General features: G+C 39.2%; 3 protein-coding genes across 4 annotated transcripts; 2 read left to right on the forward strand and 1 right to left on the reverse strand.

Annotated features, from left to right (window-relative positions):
• Positions 1-9064: 9064 nt before the first annotated feature.
• LOC120413969 (UPF0545 protein C22orf39 homolog) lies at positions 9065-9732 on the reverse strand. The gene is made up of 2 exons (XM_039574977.2): positions 9580-9732; positions 9065-9515 (listed from the first exon to the last, which is right to left on the reverse strand). Exons 1-2 carry the CDS (start codon positions 9655-9657, stop codon positions 9120-9122), a joined length of 474 nt encoding a protein of 157 aa, XP_039430911.1. The 5' UTR covers positions 9658-9732; the 3' UTR covers positions 9065-9119.
• Positions 9733-9820: 88 nt separating this feature from the next.
• On the forward strand, positions 9821-11729 carry LOC120413968 (histone acetyltransferase type B catalytic subunit). 2 transcript variants are annotated; one of them, XM_039574975.2, is made up of 5 exons: positions 9821-9978; positions 10114-10360; positions 10418-10915; positions 10986-11417; positions 11486-11729. In XM_039574975.2, exons 2-5 carry the CDS (start codon positions 10124-10126, stop codon positions 11543-11545), a joined length of 1227 nt encoding a protein of 408 aa, XP_039430909.1. In that variant the 5' UTR covers positions 9821-9978; positions 10114-10123; the 3' UTR covers positions 11546-11729. The 2 variants fall into 2 exon arrangements, with proteins under 2 accessions (XP_039430909.1, XP_039430910.1); XM_039574976.2 differs by having other exon boundaries at positions 11489-11729.
• Positions 11730-13646: 1917 nt separating this feature from the next.
• Positions 13647-17765, forward strand: LOC120413963 (uncharacterized). Its single transcript, XM_039574969.2, has 3 exons — positions 13647-14107; positions 16489-17097; positions 17155-17765. Exons 1-3 carry the CDS (start codon positions 13772-13774, stop codon positions 17542-17544), a joined length of 1335 nt encoding a protein of 444 aa, XP_039430903.1. The 5' UTR covers positions 13647-13771; the 3' UTR covers positions 17545-17765.
• Positions 17766-20814: the final 3049 nt, after the last annotated feature.

Consider the following 20814-nt stretch of genomic DNA (forward strand, 5'->3'; position numbering starts at 1 on the left):
CGGATTTGGCGCGGATTTTTTTTCGACTTTCCCGTAACAACCCTGCAACTGCTATACTATACAACAAATGTAATACAGAAGAGAAATATGCTGAGAAGAAATTAGTGTTAAGCTGTAGAGATTAAGTGTGCATTTTGAATGTCTACAACCGAGTTTATAGTTTGAGCACAACTAAATGTAACGTTGTTATTGAAGAAAATAAAAAAAAAACTAATTTAAATTTAATAATCATCAACGCAGTAAATGGCTTTTGTTGCATCCGAAAACCTGAGGTTAACTGAGCAATTCTCTGCAGTATCGGCCAATTTTTCATTTTTTTGTTTTTTTTTACATATAATTTAAACTTTTAATGGAGCGTTAATAATTTAAGGCTGGTATGCAGATCGGAAGAAACGCAAAACTCCATATAAAAAAACGCCCAAGAAACGGTCAAGGAAAGGGTCACGAAAAGATTTTTCTTAAGCGGTATGCAGCTGAAAAGGAACAGAAACGGAAAGTGGCGTTTGACGTTTCTTCGCGCGGTGCTTGTTTGTAATATGTTTTGATGAAAAAATCAAAGAATTTGAATTTTACTTTTTGAATGCGACTGAATGTTACAAACGTTTTGATAATTTTATATTCGTTAGAATAATAGAAAATCCCGGTGAATCTCAAAATGCAGAATCTTGAAATTAAAAGGACAGATTAGTTTTTTGGTCGAAAAGGAGTAAAAATAGAAGTTGCCTTTAATGCTGTTGGCCCACGTGTCGCCAACTATTGCTAGTACCAACCAGCAACCTTTGGATTGTTAGTTCACTGCACTGTCCGATTAATCCACCCTGGCGGGACCGAAATTAAATAAACCGGAGTGAAAATAAATTTGACAATAATCATACAAATATCTATTTTCTTACTGAAAAATTCAATAATAATCTAATTTTCGACAATACAAATGATTCAAAAATAAAAATAGAAAACAAATATTTCAGAAATTTCAAATAACAAAAAATTATAAAGAAAATTCCAACCATTTAAAAAAATGTATTTTGGAAATTCAAAAAAAAAATATGCAGGATTAAAAAAAAATAATGTTGAAGTGGAGATCAAAGAATTTATCAACTCAATAGCTCAAAAAATTAAAAAATCAAAACCTGAAAATTTTCAGAAATTACAGGTCAAAATTTCAAAAGTTTAAAAAATCTGAATTATAGAAATTCGAAAACACATATTTACGAAAAACCCGAAACATTCAAAAACTCTAATTTTTCAAAATTAAAAAAAAACGCAAAATTCCAGAATAAGAAATGTGGAGTTCTCAAATTTTAAAATTTAAAAATAACAAAAAAAAATAAAATTGAGAAATTTTAAAATTTAAGAATTGAGGAATTTAAGAATTTAAGAAAAACCTTTAAACATTTCCTATTATCCAAATTTCCTAACATCTTAATTACTAATACTCTAATTTCCTAATTTTTTAATTTTCTAATTTCCTTATTTCCTAATAACCAAATTTCCTTATTACCAAATTTCTTAACTTCCTAATTTCCTCATTTTCTGATTTCCTAATTTCCTAGTACCGTAAAACGGGGTGACTTTGATAGCCGGGGTGACTTTGATAGGTTTGCGATTTTTCCGCAAAATGAAGAGTACAATTAAAAAACGTAAGGAATGGTTCAAAAACATACTGACCGTGGTAATGAAGTGTTCAAAGTTCCTCAAGAAGAAGTTTTCATAAAATTTTGAAGAGTTTAAAAAGTTAGTTAACTATAGTTAAGAAAATGTTGATGAAAGTCATTATTTTAAACTTCTCAAAGTGTCATGATTTTCTCAATAAACATGATTTTGAATCGGAAAACGGAATGCATTTTCGGATTCTTTGGACAATTTTCCACTAGGAGAAGATTAAATAAGTTTGTAAATAATAAATAATATGTGTTTTTGAAACACTGTTAAAAAAAATCTTCAAAATTATAGGTATTTCCTGTTGAACAAATTTCATGTAAAATGTTTAAACTTGTGATTCGTGCTTCGAATTCAGTATAAAATGCAATATAAATCAATAATTTTATAAACAAAACTAGTTTTAACCTGGGTGCTGAAAAGACAGACTGCGTAACGTGATTTTCGAAAGCTCCCCACTGCTCCCCACTAATACAGCTGCACTACAGCTGTAAACATAAACATAGTAGAAGGCTATGTTCAAGCTCAAGCGTGACATATTTTTTGCTGCTTAAGTGAATTGTTTTGAGACATTTTGGATCTGTTGATATTAAAGTTTTCGCTGAAAAATTAAGTGCTTTGCGCTCTTTTTCTTCGTAGACTAAACGATGGGAAGCCAAAAGAGGCCTTTTTTGTTTTCCACGTGATGACAAAACAAAATAAATTATAGATCGATCACAATACTTGCCACTTCTTGGTAGCATTTTGCGAACAGTAAATTGGTTCCGCTTTGACAGTTCTAAATTGAGGCCGCTTTGCGAACCACTATTCTGCACCCAGGTTTTAACAAATTTCAGGCAAAATTCCGACTTTTTAGCAATTTTACCTAAAATTTATATGTATTTTGTTAAAAAGCTTATAAACTTAGTTAACTTAACATAAAAATTGATTTTTTTTTCTTACAAACTATATCAGCTACTTTAGTGATGGTACATTTAACGTAAAAATAAAGTTGGAACATCTTAAATATGATTTTAGCAAGAAAGACTATGACTATCAAAGTCACCCCGGAATTAAAACTAAGAATTTTTAACGTAACTATTTTTCTAAACACTACTGAAAAAACTTTTTTTTCCAAAATAGTGCATGGACTTTGTGTGGCCTACCCCAGTACATGTTTTAAAAATAATAATCTTGAGAAAACCCTTACCTGTTGGAAAATATTCTAAAAACAATTTGAAATCCTATCAAAGTCACCCCGGTTTACGGTATCCTAAATTCCTAATTTTATAATTTCCTAAATTTCTCAATCATCAAAATTTCCTAATTTCCCAACATCCAAATTTCCTAATTTCATTATTACATAATTTCATAATTTCATAACTTCCTAATTACCAAATTTCCCAATTTCCTAGCTTCCAAATTTCTTAATTTCCTAATTGGGTCCTAAAATGAAGCTTAGATTGCTGATATTAATGTTTACAGCGATAAAGCTTATTTTTCTGAGTACAATGACCCTTGGTACGACCACAAAGAGTTTAAAATGGATTTTTAAATCAATTTTGAAAAATTAACCTCGCGGTCCTTCTTGACAGAAAAGCTCCTACTTGACTGCTCGTTCCAAGGGAACCATAGTTGATCCATCGAAAAAATGTTGTCTTGTCATTATTTTTTTTTTGCATTAAAATGAAAAAAAGTGATCAGATATGGTTTTTAATCGTGTTTTTTACCGTTGTACATAAAAATTGACATAGGGCTTTAGTACCCAATTACCAAATTTCCTAATTTCCTAACATCCTAATTTCTTAATTTCCTTATTACATAATTCATAATTTCATAATTTTATAATTTTAGTTTGTCTTTATAAATATCTAATTTTTTGATTTTTTGAAGAAAATTTAAATTATTGATATCTCAATTTTGTTTATAATTAATAATTGTTGTTTAAAGTTTTTGAATAAACATTTTTAATCTATATAATTTTAACTTTTGAATATTTTTGATCTTTTTATTTTTCCCCGAAAGAACCTCAAGCGCGCACACCGTCAAACGCGCTAATACCGACACACAAAGAAAAATTACTCTAAATTTAAAAAGATCGTTCGTTGGATTAAAAGTTCGCGTTGGTGAATATTCGTAGAAAGTTCAAACTTTTCAATTTAAAAGTTGGAAAGTTTTTGATACTACTATGCATTTATGGAACAAAATCATTGTATTGGTAAACGTATTTTACTTTTAATTGGAAAAGAAACCTTTTATGGCAAGAATACACAACATTTAGCACTACAGGGATAATTTCAGAGAAATGTGCTTGGTTTTCTTTACATTTATTTTTAAAAAATTAATCTGTTTGTAAAAAAGCATTTTTTATTGTATTTAACGCTTCTCCACTAGCTTCAGCTCAAGGTAAGCCAATATCCGAGTCCAAGCTGTACCGATTCATACGGTACGCCACCGTTCACTTCCGAATACCCCAGGACGGTTCCTGAAGAAGGTTTCGACGCGCGACAGCAGTGTAACACGATGGTCACGTTTCTGGCCTCAATTAGGATAGTCTTGGAGGAGCTGGCCGTTGATTCGGGAAGGGTGGTCGACGTTTTCCGGCTGGAAAGTAAAGTGCTTGAACGGGGAGTTCCCGATCCTGGAAGCGCATCCGGAACATGGAGTTGATGAGGCCCTCGGAACGGAATTCGATTTTGAGCACGTAATCCTACTTCGGGAATGACACAGATTTTTTTTGGCTCACTGTCCAGGTTCATTCGGCTGAAGCTGCGCCGTCGCGAGGTGAGTGTTTGTGGGCGGGAAGTTGCTAAAAGAGATGGAAAGTAAGTGAAGTTGGCTAGCCACTGCACACATTTTCAATACTCACCGGTGTTGTAAACCGCCGGTACCGAGTGTAACATCTGCGCTGACCACCTCCGATTATGTAGCTTTTCGTCGTCCTCCTCTTCGTCGGATCCTTCTCCTCACCGTGAAAGTAAACTTTCTCGTACTTGTCCAAAAACTGGAAGTTAATCTTCTTCAACGCAATATCGTTGTTCACGCCACGCTTCGGCAGTGCCATCTCCTCGATGGTCTCGCCCCAGTCCTCGCGGGAATTGACCTTCAATCACCAATCCCGGGCCACCACCATCGAATACAACCGGTGCGAATCCACATTCCTACCTCTTATCTTACAAAAACAAACAAAATCAATCACAAACCCCCCAAACACTCAAGCTTCCTTCTTACGCATTCCGGCCGTGGGACAGCTTCAGTTCCTGCAGGAAGCTGTCCTTGTCCTTTTCGAGCACTCGACCTCGTCCCGCTCCTGCACCACCCTCCTTCGAAGGCGTTCCGCTGCTGCTGTTTGGCTCACGAACAGCCATGCCAGATATACAGATAAATCTGTATTATACAGATTTTTTGATCCCGAAAATCGCAAAAATCTGTATATACAGATTTTTTTAAAATGATTTAATTTGAAAATTTTAATAATTAAGTAATTGAATTATGCTTTAATATGATTAAAAAGCTTAAATCTGTTGTGAAAAGTCTAAAACAATCTTCTATGGCTTCGAATTTGACACGATACAGATAAAATACAGATTTATTTTTAAGAAAATACAGATTTCCCATAAAATAATCTGGCAACGTTGCTCACGAAGGTTTTCGCGTCCGAGTCCTGGCTGCTGCCGCGGTCGGCTTTGCTTCCCAATCAAACCGTTCTCCGCTTGACGGGTTCATTCCGCTTCGAATTCCGCTTCGAAAATTGCTTCGAAATTTTCTAAACGGAATCTCCGGTTGGACTCCGTTTCGATTCCGTTTAACCATTTTTGAACAAGGGCGACACCTACTGGTGTACGGTGGAACCTCGGTGACATTTCGCCGCGATTCGCCGAAACGGCTTTGCGATGGTTGTGTGAGTGCAAAGTGTCAAAAACCACGTCACGACGGTGAAGGACGGTTAATTTTGGACTTGTCGAATCAAGTTCGTCCGTTTCTTGCGTAAAATTGGTAAGATTTGTATTTTTGATGTTACAAAAAGATTTAGTCACCGTATTGAAGGCAATGTACATATTCGTTCACGACAATCGTTTAATTGTTCTTTTGTTTCAGGTTCCCTTTTAATGGTCCTTCACCCAAAATCCTCTTCCCAAGCCGTAGCAGATTCTTCAACGCAAGCCCTCCCCCACTGGGGGCAGCAGAAGCAGCCGCTGCTGTTGAACTTTTGCTGCTTTTTAGGAGGTAAGTAACTCGTCCGGATCTTATTGTTGGATGTTCCAAATGCCATGATCGAGCCGAAAACAAATGCTCTCTTGATGATTTAAAACCTAACCTAACTAACGACAACTTATTCTTTCAGACTTCGTTGACGAGCTGCCCCAAGTACGCCCCAGTACGACGTCAAGGCCGTCGGCAACCGGCGAAGGAACCTTCAGGAAACTACCTCCAGTTGATTTGGAATCGGCGAGTGTCCGGTTGCTGGTGGCGGCCGCTGCCCATCAGGAAGAAGCGTTCACAGAAGTCTAGCAGCTGGAGGACCAAAACTTAGCGGTAGACCAAAACTTAGATGGTAGAAAAGATCTGCATCATTTTGGTCACGGTGTACTTTATTTTAAACTCTCTCTATGAAATTAAACATAATTTTAGGGGTTTATTGGGTTTGGGCTTTGTTTTTATTTTTTGCTTTGTAAATAAAATGTTTTAAACCTTAGAAAACACTCAGGCATTTTTTCTGGTTGAATACTAATTCAACCAAAACAAAAAAAGAAAACCAGAATGAAAAAAGAAGAAGAAGAAGCAGCTGTCAAAAGCAACCCGTCCATTCCGTTTCGATTCCGTTTGAATTCCGCTTGAACCGATTTGCGGCGAAAACTCAAACGGAACCGGTTGTTGCGTTTGAAACGGAATGCGGTTTAGAATCTAAAACGAACACTGTTTAGAATTCGAATCGAACTTTTTTCGCTCAAGCGGAATTCTAAACGGAATTCAAACGGAACGAGCTGAGTGGGTTGCGTCCTAGACTCACCAGCACCACCGGACCCACCAAAGTGTTTGTTTACATTTGCGACTTAGGCGTACACGGTTACACGAGAACGTCAAAATGAAAGAAATTTTACAGTCGAATTAACAGGAAAAACTTTTAAATCAGTGAGCAATCAGATTTTCAAAAACTGTAGCAGTAAAAGTTTTCATTTTCAAAACAAGAAAAAAACTTTTAATGTAGCAAATTTTAACAACTTTTTAATTCGAAAGTAAGTTACTTTTGTCATTACAGTAATATTTTTTTGTGTGGAACTGTCAACTTTTCTTGGGAGAGGGGGGGGGGGGGGGGGGTGTCACGAAAAGAACACTCATTATTTCTTGACCGCGTTCCTTCCGATCTGAATACCGTACTTAACGCGTTAATCTTTTAGAGGCTCCGATTTTGGGGCCTTTATCTCCCAAACGGTAATGTCAGGCGGGTTACTTTCAGTTGCATTTAACGAGCATTAACTGTGACAATGAGTTCCCGGTGAGGGAATTTTGTCCAAAATGGCCACCGGTTGGGTTGCTGGCAGCCTGGAACATCCGTCAAGCACGTTTTTTAAAGCTTTTGTCATTCAATGTACAGATTGTCAAGGGGAACAGATTGGTCGATGCAAAATAAATAGGCACTGGCAACGTATGTTTTGCGCTTGCAACACTGCCAGTTTTGCTGGGCGTAAAAGGCGGTTGGTGTCCAGCGCGTTTGGATCTGTCAAACATTGGCCAATCTGAGCAATTCTCTACCAAAACCGGAAACGGATTTTATTGGATTTTATTGGCTCAAACTTTGTGGGGGCCTTCCCTATGACCAAATAAGCTATTTTGTGTGATTGGTTCATCCATACAATTTTGGCTGCTGTCCATACAAAAATGGTATGTAAATATTCAAACAGCTGTAACTTTTGAGTGAATTTTCTGATCAATTTGGTGTCTTCGGCAAAGTTGTAGGTATTGTTGAGGACTTTTGAGAAAAAAATAGGTACACGGAAAAAAAAATTTGCAGATTTTTTTATCAACTTTTTTTCACTAAAACTTAATTTCCCAAAATACGTATTTTTTGATTTTCGAGATTTTTTGATATGTTTTAGGGGACAAAAATCCGCAACTTTTGAGCCATAGAGAAACATGGTCAAAAAATCTGCCGCCGAGTTATGATTTTTTGAAAAATCAGTGATTTTTGAAAAAAATCGAAGTTTCATGCAAAAACAAGTTTGACATTATTTTTTAATGTAAAATTTAATTTGCAATCGAAAAGTACTTCGTGAAATTTTCCGATCTTTTCGAAAAAATATTTTGATTATTTTTAAATCAAGGCTTGCATTTTAAATGGGCGTAATATTCATTGTTTGGCCCTTTTAAAATGTTAGTCTTGATTTAAAAAAATTCAAAATATTTTTTTCGAAAAGATCGGAAAATTTCACGAATGTTTCATGTATTAACATTGATAATCGGACCATTAGTTGCTGAGATATCGTCATTAGAAAATGGTGGGTTATTTTGGTGAGATTAAGAAAACTTCAATTTTCGTGTTTCTTTTTCTTAAAGCGGCTCTATCTCAGCAACCCGAGGTCCAATCTTCAATGTCTCTTAGACAATTTTAAAGCAAATTTTCTGAACTTTTCATCACTGATTTTTCAAAAAATCATAACTCGGCGGCAGATTTTTTGACCATGTTTCTCTATGGCTCAAAAGTTGCGGATTTTTGTCCCCTAAAACATATCAAAAAATCTCGAAAATCAAAAAATACGTATTTTGGGAAATTAAGTTTTAGTGAAAAAAAAGTTGATAAAAAAATCTGCAATTTTTTTTTTCCGTGTACCTATTTTTTTCTCAAAAGTCCTCAACAATACATACAACTTTGCCGAAGAGAAAATTCACCCAAAAGTTACAGCTGTTTGAATATTTACGTACCATTTTTGTATGGACAGCAGCCAAAATTTTATGGAGACTTGTATGGGTGAACCAATGACGCAAAATAGCTTATTTGGTCATAGGGAAGGCCCCCACAATTAAGTCAAATAAAAAAATACAAAAAATAAAAATGGTCGAAATCGGCCGATTTCGTAGAGAGTAGCTCATCTGTTTCCTTGACAATCTGTAATTCAATGGACATTTTAGCCAATGTTATGAAACGTGGTTTGTAGTAAATAGGTAAACTGACTACCTTGGGTCGGTTCAGGGCATCTGTGGCCACTCCGCAACCGATTCCATGGCACACGCAAATGGTTCGATGATTGTGATATTTAAAAGTCGACATGTTGCTTATCAAACTTCGTGAAATGAAAAGCATTTATCATCTATTACAGCGATTCTCAACCTTCTTCTAGGCTGGTACCCCCTGCCATGTAAATCAAGTAGGCCCGGTACCCCCGTTGAGAATCGCTGATCTATTAGTACAGAATTTATCAAAGAAATTCCCGTTAATCTTTAAAACCTAACACCTTTATTGCGAACGCTTCCTCCCTCCCCAGTCACATCACAACGCACATCGTCCGCTCCTCCTTGCCCGGTTCGACCTCCCCGCGCAGCTCGCGCGCCTTCAGCTCCAGGTACGAGCTCTCGTACTCCTTCTGCAGGTGTTCCGGCAGCGGTTTGGCCCAGCCCTCCGGCACCCGGTCACGCTTCTTCCACACGTCGTTCCCGTAGTGTGCCCGCATCCGCTCAGTCCTCCTGCTGCGCTCACTTTCGATCAACTCGAGCGCACTCTTCGTGTCGTGCGGGTTCTTCTCGAAGCGGACGCAATTGTCAAAGTCCCGCTTCCACTGGGTGCAATCGACGCTGCTTCCGTGGATAAAGTACTGGTGGAAGCGGGCCTTGATGCTGGTGCAGTCGTCGAACTCTTCGTTGTAGAGGTAGCAGGGGCGGATCTTTGAAAAGGGGAATGTATTTTTTGGCTTTTGCGGGACAATTTTGAATGGAAGTGATACTCACCGACCACAGATTCTTGAACACTTCCTGTTCTTCGGGGGTCTTTGGTTCGGGGGGAATATCTAGCAGTTGTGGGGCCATTCTAATCCTTCTAAAAACGGTCCGATCTTCGTGCAGAATTATGTAAACACTTTGAGCGGTGCGGTGTTTACTCGGTTTGACAGCGAGAAATGTCACGTTTGAATTTGAAGGGCTAACGTTGCGCGACAATTTTTAAATTGCTGGCAGCACTGACAATTGATTTGACGTTTTGGAAAGAACGCAATTTTTGTATTTCTTTCCCCTTGCAAAATTTTGTTTACGGCATAAAAATTGTAAAATAAGCAGCTAATCGCGTTGATATTCGCTTAAAAAGCAAATTATCTTATAGTTAACACTCTTATCACCGACAACACATAAAAGGTAGGTTGAAAAATGTTTAAATCCCCGAATAAATCGCCAAAACAGTTCCCGCCTAGGTTTGAGGTTACGTCGCAAATTTGGCGCAATTTTCGGCCTTGGTTCCGCCGGTTGAAATTAACATCATCTCGATTCCAGAGCCCGCATCATGACGGCCATCAACAGTTTGCAGAACTTTGTGACCAGCGCGCTGGACTGCACCCGGTTCCGGTTGATCCGGGAGGACGCCGACTTTGAGGAGGAGGCGGCCGCGTTCCATCCGGAGATGGCGCACCAGATCTTCGGCGAGCAGGAGAACATCTTCGGCTACCGGGACCTGCAGATCGACGTGTGCTTCGCGGCGGGCCCGCTGGACATTTACTTCAACATCAAGTACTCGAAGAAGGTGAGAGATCTTAAGTTTCTTTAATTTCTTGATTTTTAAGTTATTCTCCCGTGCCAGGTTGACGACGTCAACACCGAGGGCATCAAGGCGGACGACGTGGAAAAATCGCTCGCCGCGCTCGTCGAGGATGGCTGCTACTACACCAACCTGGACGAGTACAAAAAGGTCATCAAAGCGCGGTCAGCGGCGTTCAAACCATTCGGCACCAAGGTGGACGAGTTCGAGGTCAACCCGGGTGCGTCGGCACGCACCTTCGAGGTGTACGTGAGCGACATCACCGACCAGGAGTTCCTCAAGTTCCACTCGCGGCTGGAGTCGTTCTCGTTCTGGTTCATCGACGCCTTCAGCCGGGTCGAGCACGATCCGCTCTGGCTGTTCTTCATCGTGTACGAAAAGTACTCCAATAACAACAACGAGGTCCGGTACGCCACCGCAGGTTACTTCACCGTTTACCAGTACTACTCGTACCCGGAGTTTATCCGGCCGCGCATCAGCCAGATTCTGGTGCTGCCACCGTTCCAGAAGCTCGGAATCGCCTCCCGGTTGATCGAACATGTAAGCAGTCGCGCTTCCACTTGCCCAAGTTCCTCCGCTAACCCCGCCCTCCCTCAACTTCCCTTTCCAGACGACCTACAACTACTTCGTCACGAAGAAGAACGTCGCGGACATCACCTACGAGGAGCCCACCGACATCGTCCAGCACATCCGCTCCGTCGTGGACGCCAAACGGTGCATGGCGCTGCCCGCGTTCGCCAAGGCCAACCTGCTGGCCGGCTTCAGCAAGGACATGCTCGCGGAGGCGAAGGAAAAGTTCAAAATCAACCCCAAACAGTGCCGCGTCATCTACGAGATTCTGCGCCTCGCCGTCACCGACACCAAGAACGACGCCGAGTACCGCAACTACCGGCTCGAGGTGAAGAAGCGGCTCAACCTGAACTACAGCAAGCACCGGCGCGAGCTGCTGCGGCTGCAGAAGCGCGGCGTCGACGTGGACGGGGCGTTCAGCATCCTGCCCAGCCTGGAGGACCGGATCAGCCAGCTGAACGCGGAGTACAAGGTTGGTTTAGGATTCTCTTTAACTTCTTTTTCGAAGCTTATTAAACTGATTCTTTCATTCTGACTCAGCAGGAGGTGGAATCCGTCTACTATCAGGTGCTGAAAAAGCTGCAGCTGGTTCGCGATTAAAATGCCATCACATCGATCTTCTTATTTTCTATCCATTATTATTTTAACCTTCCTTCAAGGAGGACTTTTCCCTCTTATGCGCTTATGTTAAGTTGTCCTGTTTATTTCTCATGTTTCATTAATGTTAGGAATCTTACAATCGATATTAAAGAAAGAAAGTAAAATACACGTTCTAGTTAAGTCATGCATTCTGTGTAATAAGAATCCGAAATTCAACGTTCAGTTATTCGATCCGTGCTCCAGTCATCGACGCTCTGTGAAGAGCAGCCTCACCGAAAAAAATGCTTCATATCTTCAGCGCTTTGTGGAGCACAATTTGCAACAAAACAGCCCTTTTCAGGGTCGTCAACTACATCACGAAAGAGTTGGATTTTGCTTCCCCTTTTGGGATTAAGTACCTAAAACCTGATGAATTGTCCTAACCCAAATATGCCTCTGACATACCAGCTTGTGCTTTTATCTTTTCCCACTGAGAATTTCGGCCAAGATTTCGGCTCTAGATCGAGCCTGAATCGAGTCGAGGCTCTGGCCAAAATTTTCAGTGGGTTTGCTTCGTGCCTCCCTGATTGAAACATGTCGCAAGTCGTACGAGTTGTCGCACGGGTTTGATTTTACCGTTTCGATATCGATTGGTCGAAAGGACGACAAACACTCGACATAGTTTTTTCCATCGATTTTACTTCAATTCGACGTCGATTATAGTCGACGCAAACAGTTTGACAGCTCCCAGTCGGAAATGGCGGGCACAATTCTGGCGTTCGTCTGGCGGCTTGTGCCAGCCATCCCTGATAGACGGATTCGTCCGACACCGGTCTAAAAACCACTCGTTGGCTCGACAAGACGGCCCGAAAACCGTTGAAAAAAACGTTGGAAAAGGGGCCGACGTTCGAGAAAATCAACGATGACGGGCCGAATCAGACCATTTTCGAGCGATTTGGTTATTTATGTCCTGTGATTGTCGGATGCTCATGTTTTGGTTTTTTTTGGGTTATTTAAAATGAAAATAATTAAACTTTGATCAATATTATTATTATTATTAGCCTATAGGTGCTAGTATACTAGTACCAACAGGAACTGCAGATGTCACCTTTTACATTCGATCAAATGCACGACAAACGCTCGAAAATGGCATGACACAATCGACATCGAGAGATAATGCTTCGAATCGCACGACCGCCGGACCTCAGTCTTACAGGGATCTGGCAGTATTTCTTCCAGATTTGCCCCAGATTTCTGCCATGATTTCTAGCGAATATGAATCAAACCACGATTCAATTGGGTACTAAAGCCCTATGTCAATTTTTATGTGCAACGGTAAAAAACACGATTTAAAACAATTTCTGATCACTTTTTTTCATTTTAATGCAAAATTTTTTTTTGACAAGACAACATTTTTTCGATGGATCAACTATAGAATATGGTCCCCTTGGAACGAGCTGTCAAGTAGGAGCTTTCTGTCAAGAAGGACCGCGAGGTTAATTTTTCAAAATTGATTCAAAAATCCATTTTAAACTCTTTGTGGTCGTACAAAGGGTCATTGTACTCAAAAAAATAAGCTTTATCGCTGTAAGGCTAGTATGCAGATCAGAAGGAAAGGGGTCAAGAAACAGCTTTGCGAACAGCAGAACAAAGGAGAGGGAGCGATTTCTTGGTGCTTTTCTTCACCTTCTCTGGCTTGCTTTCGCTGCCGCTGCTGCCCATTTGATTTTTTTTCTTGACCGGTTCCTTCCGAAGTGCGTATACCGCTGTAAACAATAATATCAGCAATCTAAGCTTCATTTTAGGACCCAATTGAATCCGTTAAATCCGTTGACAGCTATCAGAAATTTCGGCCGATTTTCGCCAGATTCGTCTGGCGTTACGCAAAACTTGGCTAGAAAAGTATGTTAAGTGTGTCTGAACTGCACGACAAACGTCCGCCTGCGCCAGACACTCAAATTTACCAGATTATTTCCCAACCAGGACTAAATCCAAAATATTTAAATTAATCAAAAAAAAAATATTTTTGTCGACCTGTGTGACGTGATGTTAGCCCGCTTTCCAGCAGTCACCATCTGACAGCCCTGCCCCTCACAAATCTGTCAAAACTTCACGCACCTCGCGTAATCATAACAAAAAATGCAAATGGTCGCAACGCACGACGGATCGTGAGCTGCTCTCGTCGCGTAAAAAAAATCGAAACAAAGTGCTATTTTTTCCGGTGGAAAGTGTCCCTCGCGTTGGTAAATGTGGAAGTATGTGTCCCGCCGAATCCGCGATGTGTGTGACAGAACCTACAACGTACTAGACGTCCGCCGGCCGTTCCAGCGCGGCGGAGAACGTTTTTGCGCAGAAAATTTCCCCGACGAAGGAGCGGGGAAGGATGTGGGAGCGGCGGGAGGTCAGGGAGATGGCAAGGGCCCGTCCTACTGTAGCCTGCTGAATGTGGTGGTTCCCCGGAAGCAGCTGGGGCAGCTGGCCGCCGGGAGAAACCCCGGTTCGGGTGGTTCCGATGGCGGGGAGGGTTTCCGCCGGAAGGATTACTGTCCGCCGCAGCACAGCTGGGTCGGGGCCATTACCTGGGTGAGTTTGGTCAAGGTGAACCAGGGGGACGATTTCTCGATGAGCGTTGCTTGTTACGGCTGAATGGATTTTGTTGTTGCCTCGCGACTTTATTTGGCACTTTTGTTTTGGAAGATAAAGAAGGGAAACGTTTTAGCAAGGTCTGTCAGGGTGGTATTCAACTGGTTGTCAAAAATTTCAAAACATCGACGCAAACTTTGAGTTTTGACTGTCACAGGCACACATCGATGACAAAGACGCTTTCTACGAGCTTCTTGACCGCGAGTTCAGGAAGTGTCCAAAACACGACGTCAAGATTGTCATCTGCGACTTAAACGCTCAAGTTGGCCAGGAGAGGGAGTTTAGACCGGTTATTGGGAGGTTCAGCGCCCACCAGCGGACGAACGAGAACGGCCTACGACTCATCGATTTCGCTACCTCCCGAAACATGGCCATATGTAATACCTTCTTCCAGCACACCCCCCTATACAAGTACACCTGGAGATCACCAAACGACACGGAGACGCAAATCAACCATGTTCTCATCGATGGTCGGCACTTCTCGGACATAATCGACGTCAGAACCTACCGTGAATCGACTCGGACCACCACCTGGTGGTGTGGCAAAGCTGTGCCAACGCCTGTCCGAGGTCAATAAGATCCGGTACCGTCACCCGTAGCCACGTAGCCTAGTGGTAAGTAAGCGGTAGATCGGGGTTCAAATCCCGGCTCGGACCAACACAACTGGTGATCGTTTCTCTTCTGGATTCGATTGCTTAGTAAAGGGAAGGTAGTGTATCGTCACAAACTGGACCTTATCACGACACCTTAGGGAGGCGACCTATGGAATGTTAACCTTAACCTTAAAAATGTTAACATAAAGTTGAGAATGAAATTGCCACTGAATCCGCTTTGTAAATGCCGGCCCCGATACTCTTCAAGGGTGTTCCCCTCAGGAACTGGGAAAGATTTACTTTTTACTTACCGTCACCCGCAGCGGTATAATCTAGAGCTACTTAAGGACCATGAAGTCGCTACCCAGTACGCGCGGGAACACGAAGCTGCGTTGCCAGACAAGGGTGAGCTCGCTAAAGCCCCTTTGGAGGCAGCGCCGCACAAGTGACTGCTGCGGAACACCCGTGAGAACAAGGAGTCGGCGGAGTACCAGGGTGACAGGGGAAACGACGTCAGCAGTATGGTGGGCGGGGAGGACGAGCCAACCCACGATGAGGGAAGTTAAGGATGACATCAAGAAGTTGAAGAACAACAAAGCAGCCGAGAAGGATGGTATCAGTGCGGAACTCATCAAGATGGTCCCGGACAAGCTGGCGGCTTATCTTCCCCAGCTGATTGTCAAGATCTGGGACACAGAACAGCTACCGGAGGAGTGGAAAGAGGGAGTTATATTTCCGATCTACAAAAATTGGGACAAGTTGGAATGTGAGAACTATCGTGCCATCACTATTCTCAACGCGGCCTACAAAGTGCTGTCTCAGATCATCTTCTGTCGTCTGTCGGAGCGAGCAAAGGATTTCGTTGGGACGAATTCAAAGCAGCGTACGGCTCGCGAAGAGCTATGGAAGATCGTGTACGAGAACGGCTTTCCCGGGAAATTGATCAGACTGGTGAAATCAACGATGGACGGGGCACGATGCAGCGCGAAGATCTCGGGTTCGATGTCCGACCCGATCGAATCGCGCATCGGACTGCGACAAGGCGACGGTATCTCTGGCCTCTGTTTCAACATTGGGCTTGAAGGTGTCATGAGGCGGGCGGGCTTCAACATGCGGGGAACGATTATCAACCGGTCCAGCCAGTTCATCTGCTATGCCGACTACATGGAAATTGCCGGCAGAACGTTCGAGGAGGTGGCTAGGAAGTACACCGAATTGAAGCGGGAAGCGGATAAGGTTGGATTGAAGGTGAATGTGGCGAAGACGAAGTATCCGCTGGCAGTAGGAACCGAGTCCCTCAGGACTCGCATAGGACCGAGCGTGACGATCGACGGCGACGAGTTCGAGGTTGTGGAGGAGTTTGTGTACCTCGGATCGTTGAACCACTGAAAGTACTAAAGTTGAACCAGGGACCTGGAATCCTGAAAAAAGTAAAAAACATGAATCGACTGTGACGAATCAACCCAAGTTGAATACCACTTTATTTCTGGAACACGGGGAGTCATGAGCTGGCAAATTATTTATTGATAATTGATAATTGATAGCAATTATCACCGCGCCAGGCAAACAAAGCTTTAGACGTCACCCACCTCTTCCGATCGTGTGCCGCCTCTTATCAGAACCAGTCAGGTAAACACAGTGCAAACAACGCTACAAACGGGAAATCATGCTTTCTCCTCCTTTGTTGAATTAACGTTACAAATTAAACATCCCGTTTTTGTCGTACAGACCAGTGCCATCATCTGCGGCTGGTACACGAGCCAGCTGATCTGCCTGTACCGGCGGAACCACAACTGGGAGGGTCCCAAGTGCTTGCCGTTCTTAATTTCGTCCGCGCACAACCTTCCGCGCAACTTCCCGCATTGCTTCTTGAAGGAGGGACCAGCTGGCGGTCATGAAGCGTCTGTTGAGCAAAAGTCCCAAGAATCGGTTCAACAACATGTGACCTTCTTCGGGGTCCCAGTTCCAACGGCCAAGCTCAGCCGGCTCGGGGAGTTTGACTTTGAGCGCTTCTCGGAGGTTCTCCAGGTTGTGAACCACGAGGAACAGTCGAAGGCGAAGACGGTCCAGTATGGCGTGCAGGTGGCCGCCAACGGGCGGGATGTTCCGACGGTGCCGGAGCCTCAGTCTCCCACCGTGGAGTCCGCTATGGAGAACCTGGTGGCGGTCATCGGCGAGATTGAGTACCAGCTGGGCGTGCAGAACCTGGAGGTCGGGGACTACGCGACGGCCGTGTCGCACCTCAAGCTAGGCACCAGCCACCAGCATGCCGGCGCGGCGTTCAACCTGGGAATCTGCTTCGAGCAGGGCTTTGGCGTCAAGAAGAATGCCCGCGTGGTAAGTTCCAACCAAAGTAACTGTCAACAGAACCCTCACAACCGGATCTCATTTCAGGCCATGGAGTGCTTCCACCTGGCGTCGACCCTCGGCCACCCGCAGGCCATGTACAACCTGGGAGTTTACTACGCCCGCGGACTGGGCGGCCTTCGACGAAGCCGCTCGATGGCGAAGAGGTACTTTACGGCGGCGGCCGATCTCGGCCTGGAGGAGGCCATCGCTGCGCTCGGACCGGCGTACAGAACCAGACGCGACTCGATGGGTGCTTCATCTTCTTCGTCAGTTGCTTCAACGCCGTCCGGTTTTGGCGTGCCGTTCGAGTTCAAGCTGAATTATGACGAGCTCGAGCAGTACGGGTTTGCTGGTGGGGATGCCTTCGGTAAGGTCGTCGTTGATACGCCGATGGAGCAACATCCCGAGCTGAGACTTGTTTCGGCGATGGCTTAAAGTTAGAGTTGTTGATTTCCCAACCTGGTGAGTTGGGAGAAAAAAACAAGTATATTATATTGATTTCACTGACTTTTTTTATTTTGCGGAAATATTTTGTATTTTTCTTACTTCAAATACGGAACACCTGGGCGGAGAAACTAGTGTTATGCATGAAAATTGCAGGTGAAAGCCATCATTCTTTGAGAATATATTGATTATCAACTGAAACTAGTATTAAACCCAAATGTTTGTGTTATTGATCATCCGAAATTCCATAAATTATCCAACAGAAAATTTGTTTTCCCTAAAGTCTGATACGCAGATTGGAAGAAACGCAAAACTCCATATAAAAAACGCCCAAGAAACGGTCAAGGAAAGGGTCACCAAAAGATTTTAAGCGGTACACTCAAAATCAGAAGTACCCTTCAAAAAGGGTTTTATCTACCCTTTATCTGTCATCCCAAAGAAAAAAAACCCTTTTTGAGGGTTACTTCCACCCTTTTTTCAAGTTTACCGGTGACGACGGGTGAACTTGAAAAAAAGGGTGGAAGTAACCCTCAAAAAGGGTTTTTTTTCTTTGGGATGACAGATAAAGGGTAGATAAAACCCTTTTTGAAGGGTACTTCTAATTTTGAGTGTACGCAGCGTAAAAGTAACAGAAACGGAAAGTGGCGTTTGACGTTTCTTCGCGCGGTGCTTGTTTGTAATATGTTTTGATGAAAACATCAAAGAATTTGAATTTTCCTTTTTGAACCCGACTGATAATTATGAACATTTTAATATTTTTTTATTCGATTTAATAATATTGAAAATCCCCGACGAATCTCAAAATGCAGAATTCCGAAATTATAAAACCGATTTAGTATTTTGGACGAAATTGAGTAAAAAAAGAAGTTTTTTTAAAAACTGGCGAGACCGAAATGAAGTAAACCAGAGTGAAAATAAACTTGACAAGAATCATACAAATATATATTTTCTTACTGAAAACAATAATCATCTGAAATTTTAAAATTCAATAAAACAAATAATTCAAAAATAAAAATTCGAAAATATAGAAAAACAAACATTTCTGAAATTTCAAATAACAAAAAAAAAAAATAATAATAAAAAAAACTCAGCAATTTCAAATATTAAAAATTGCTGAACTTTTTTAATTTTTTTTTGATTTTTTAATATTTAAATTATTATCCAATTATTGGATAATAATTTTAATAATAAAGTATTTATAAATTCAATAGCTCAAAAAAATTTAAATTTTAAACCTGAAAAATTTCAGAATTTACAAGTTAAAATTTCAAAAGTTTTGAAAATCTGAAATATAGAAATTCGAAAATACAATTTTTCGAAAAACCTCGAAATTCTAACATTTATAAACTATTTTTTTTCAGAATTCAAAAAATTAAAATTCTAGAATGAAAAATTAAGAATCTAGGAATTTTAAAAATTTAAGAATCAAAAATTTACAAATTAACAAGGTTAAATATTTAAGATTTGAAAAATTTGAAAAGAATTTAAGAATTTTAGGAATTTAAGAATTTAAGAATTTAAGAATTTAAGAATTTTAGACTTTTAGAATTTTAGAATTTTAGAATTTTAGAATTTTAGAGTTTTAGAATTTTAGAATTTTAGAATTTTAGAATTTTAGAATTTAAGAATTTAAGAATTTAAGAATTTAAGAATTTAAGAATTTAAGAATTTAAGAATTTAAGAATTTAAGAATTTAAGAATTTAAGAATTTAAGAATTTAAGAATTTAAGAATTTAAGAATTTAAGAATTTAAGAATTTAAGAATTTAAGAATTTAAGAATTTAAGAATTTAAGAATTTAAGAATTTAAGAATTTAAGAATTTAAGAATTTAAGAATTTAAGAATTTAAGAATTTAAGAATTTAAGAATTTAAGAATTTAAGAATTTAAGAATTTAAGAATTTAAGAATTTAAGAATTTAAGAATTTAAGAATTTAAGAATTTAAGAATTTAAGAATTTAAGAATTTAAGAATTTAAGAATTTAAGAATTTAAGAATTTAAGAATTTAAGAATTTAAGAATTTAAGAATTTAAGAATTTAAGAATTTAAGAATTTAAGAATTTAAGAATTTAAGAATTTAAGAATTTAAGAATTTAAGAATTTAAGAATTTGAGAATTTAAGAATTTAAGAATTTAAGAATTTAAGAATTTAAGAATTTAAGAATTTAAGAATTTAAGAATTTAAGAATTTAAGAATTTAAGAATTTAAGAATTTAAGAATTTAAGAATTTAAGAATTTAAGAATTTAAGAATTTAAGAATTTAAGAATTTAAGAATTTAAGAATTTAAGAATTTAAGAATTTAAGAATTTAAGAATTTAAGAATTTAATAATTTAAGAATTTAAGAATTTAAGAATTTAAGAATTTAAGAATTTAAGAATTTAAGAATTTAAGAATTTAAGAATTTAAGAATTTAAGAATTTAAGAATTTAAGAATTTAATAATTTAAGAATTTAAGAATTTAAGAATTTAAGAATTTAAGAATTTAAGAATTTAAGAATTTAAGAATTTAAGAATTTAAGAATTTAAGAATTTAAGAATTTAAGAATTTAAGAATTTAAGAATTTAAGAATTTAAGAATTTAAGAATTTAAGAATTTAAGAATTTAAGAATTTAAGAATTTAAGAATTTAAGAATTTAAGAATTTAAGAATTTAAGAATTTAAGAATTTAAGAATTTAAGAATTTAAGAATTTAAGAATTTAAGAATTTAAGAATTTAAGAATTTAAGAATTTAAGAATTTAAGAATTTAAGAATTTAAGAATTTAAGAATTTAAGAATTTAAGAATTTAAGAATTTAAGAATTTAAGAATTTAAGAATTTAAGAATTTAAGAATTTAAGAATTTAAGAATTTAAGAATTTAGGAATTTAGGAATTTAAGAATTTAAGAATTTAAGAATTTAAGAATTTAAGAATTTAAGAATTTAAGAATTTAAGAATTTAAGAATTTAAGAATTTAAGAATTTAAGAATTTAAGAATTTAAGAATTTAAGAATTTAAGAATTTAAGAATTTAAGAATTTAAGAATTTAAGAATTTAAGAATTTAAGAATTTAAGAATTTAAGAATTAAAGAATTTAAGAATTTACGAATTAAAAAAAAGACTTTCAAAACTTTTGTACTAGCCTTACTTTATAATTTTCTAATATTCTAATTTCATAATTTCATAATATTATAACTTCATAATTTCATGGCTTCATAATTACATTATTTCATATATTCATAATTTTATATTTTCATAATTCGATAATTTTATAATTT

Source organism: Culex pipiens, chromosome 3 (assembly GCF_016801865.2).
Source record: "Culex pipiens pallens isolate TS chromosome 3, TS_CPP_V2, whole genome shotgun sequence".
In the NCBI taxonomy this organism is placed as follows: domain Eukaryota; kingdom Metazoa; phylum Arthropoda; class Insecta; order Diptera; family Culicidae; genus Culex; species Culex pipiens.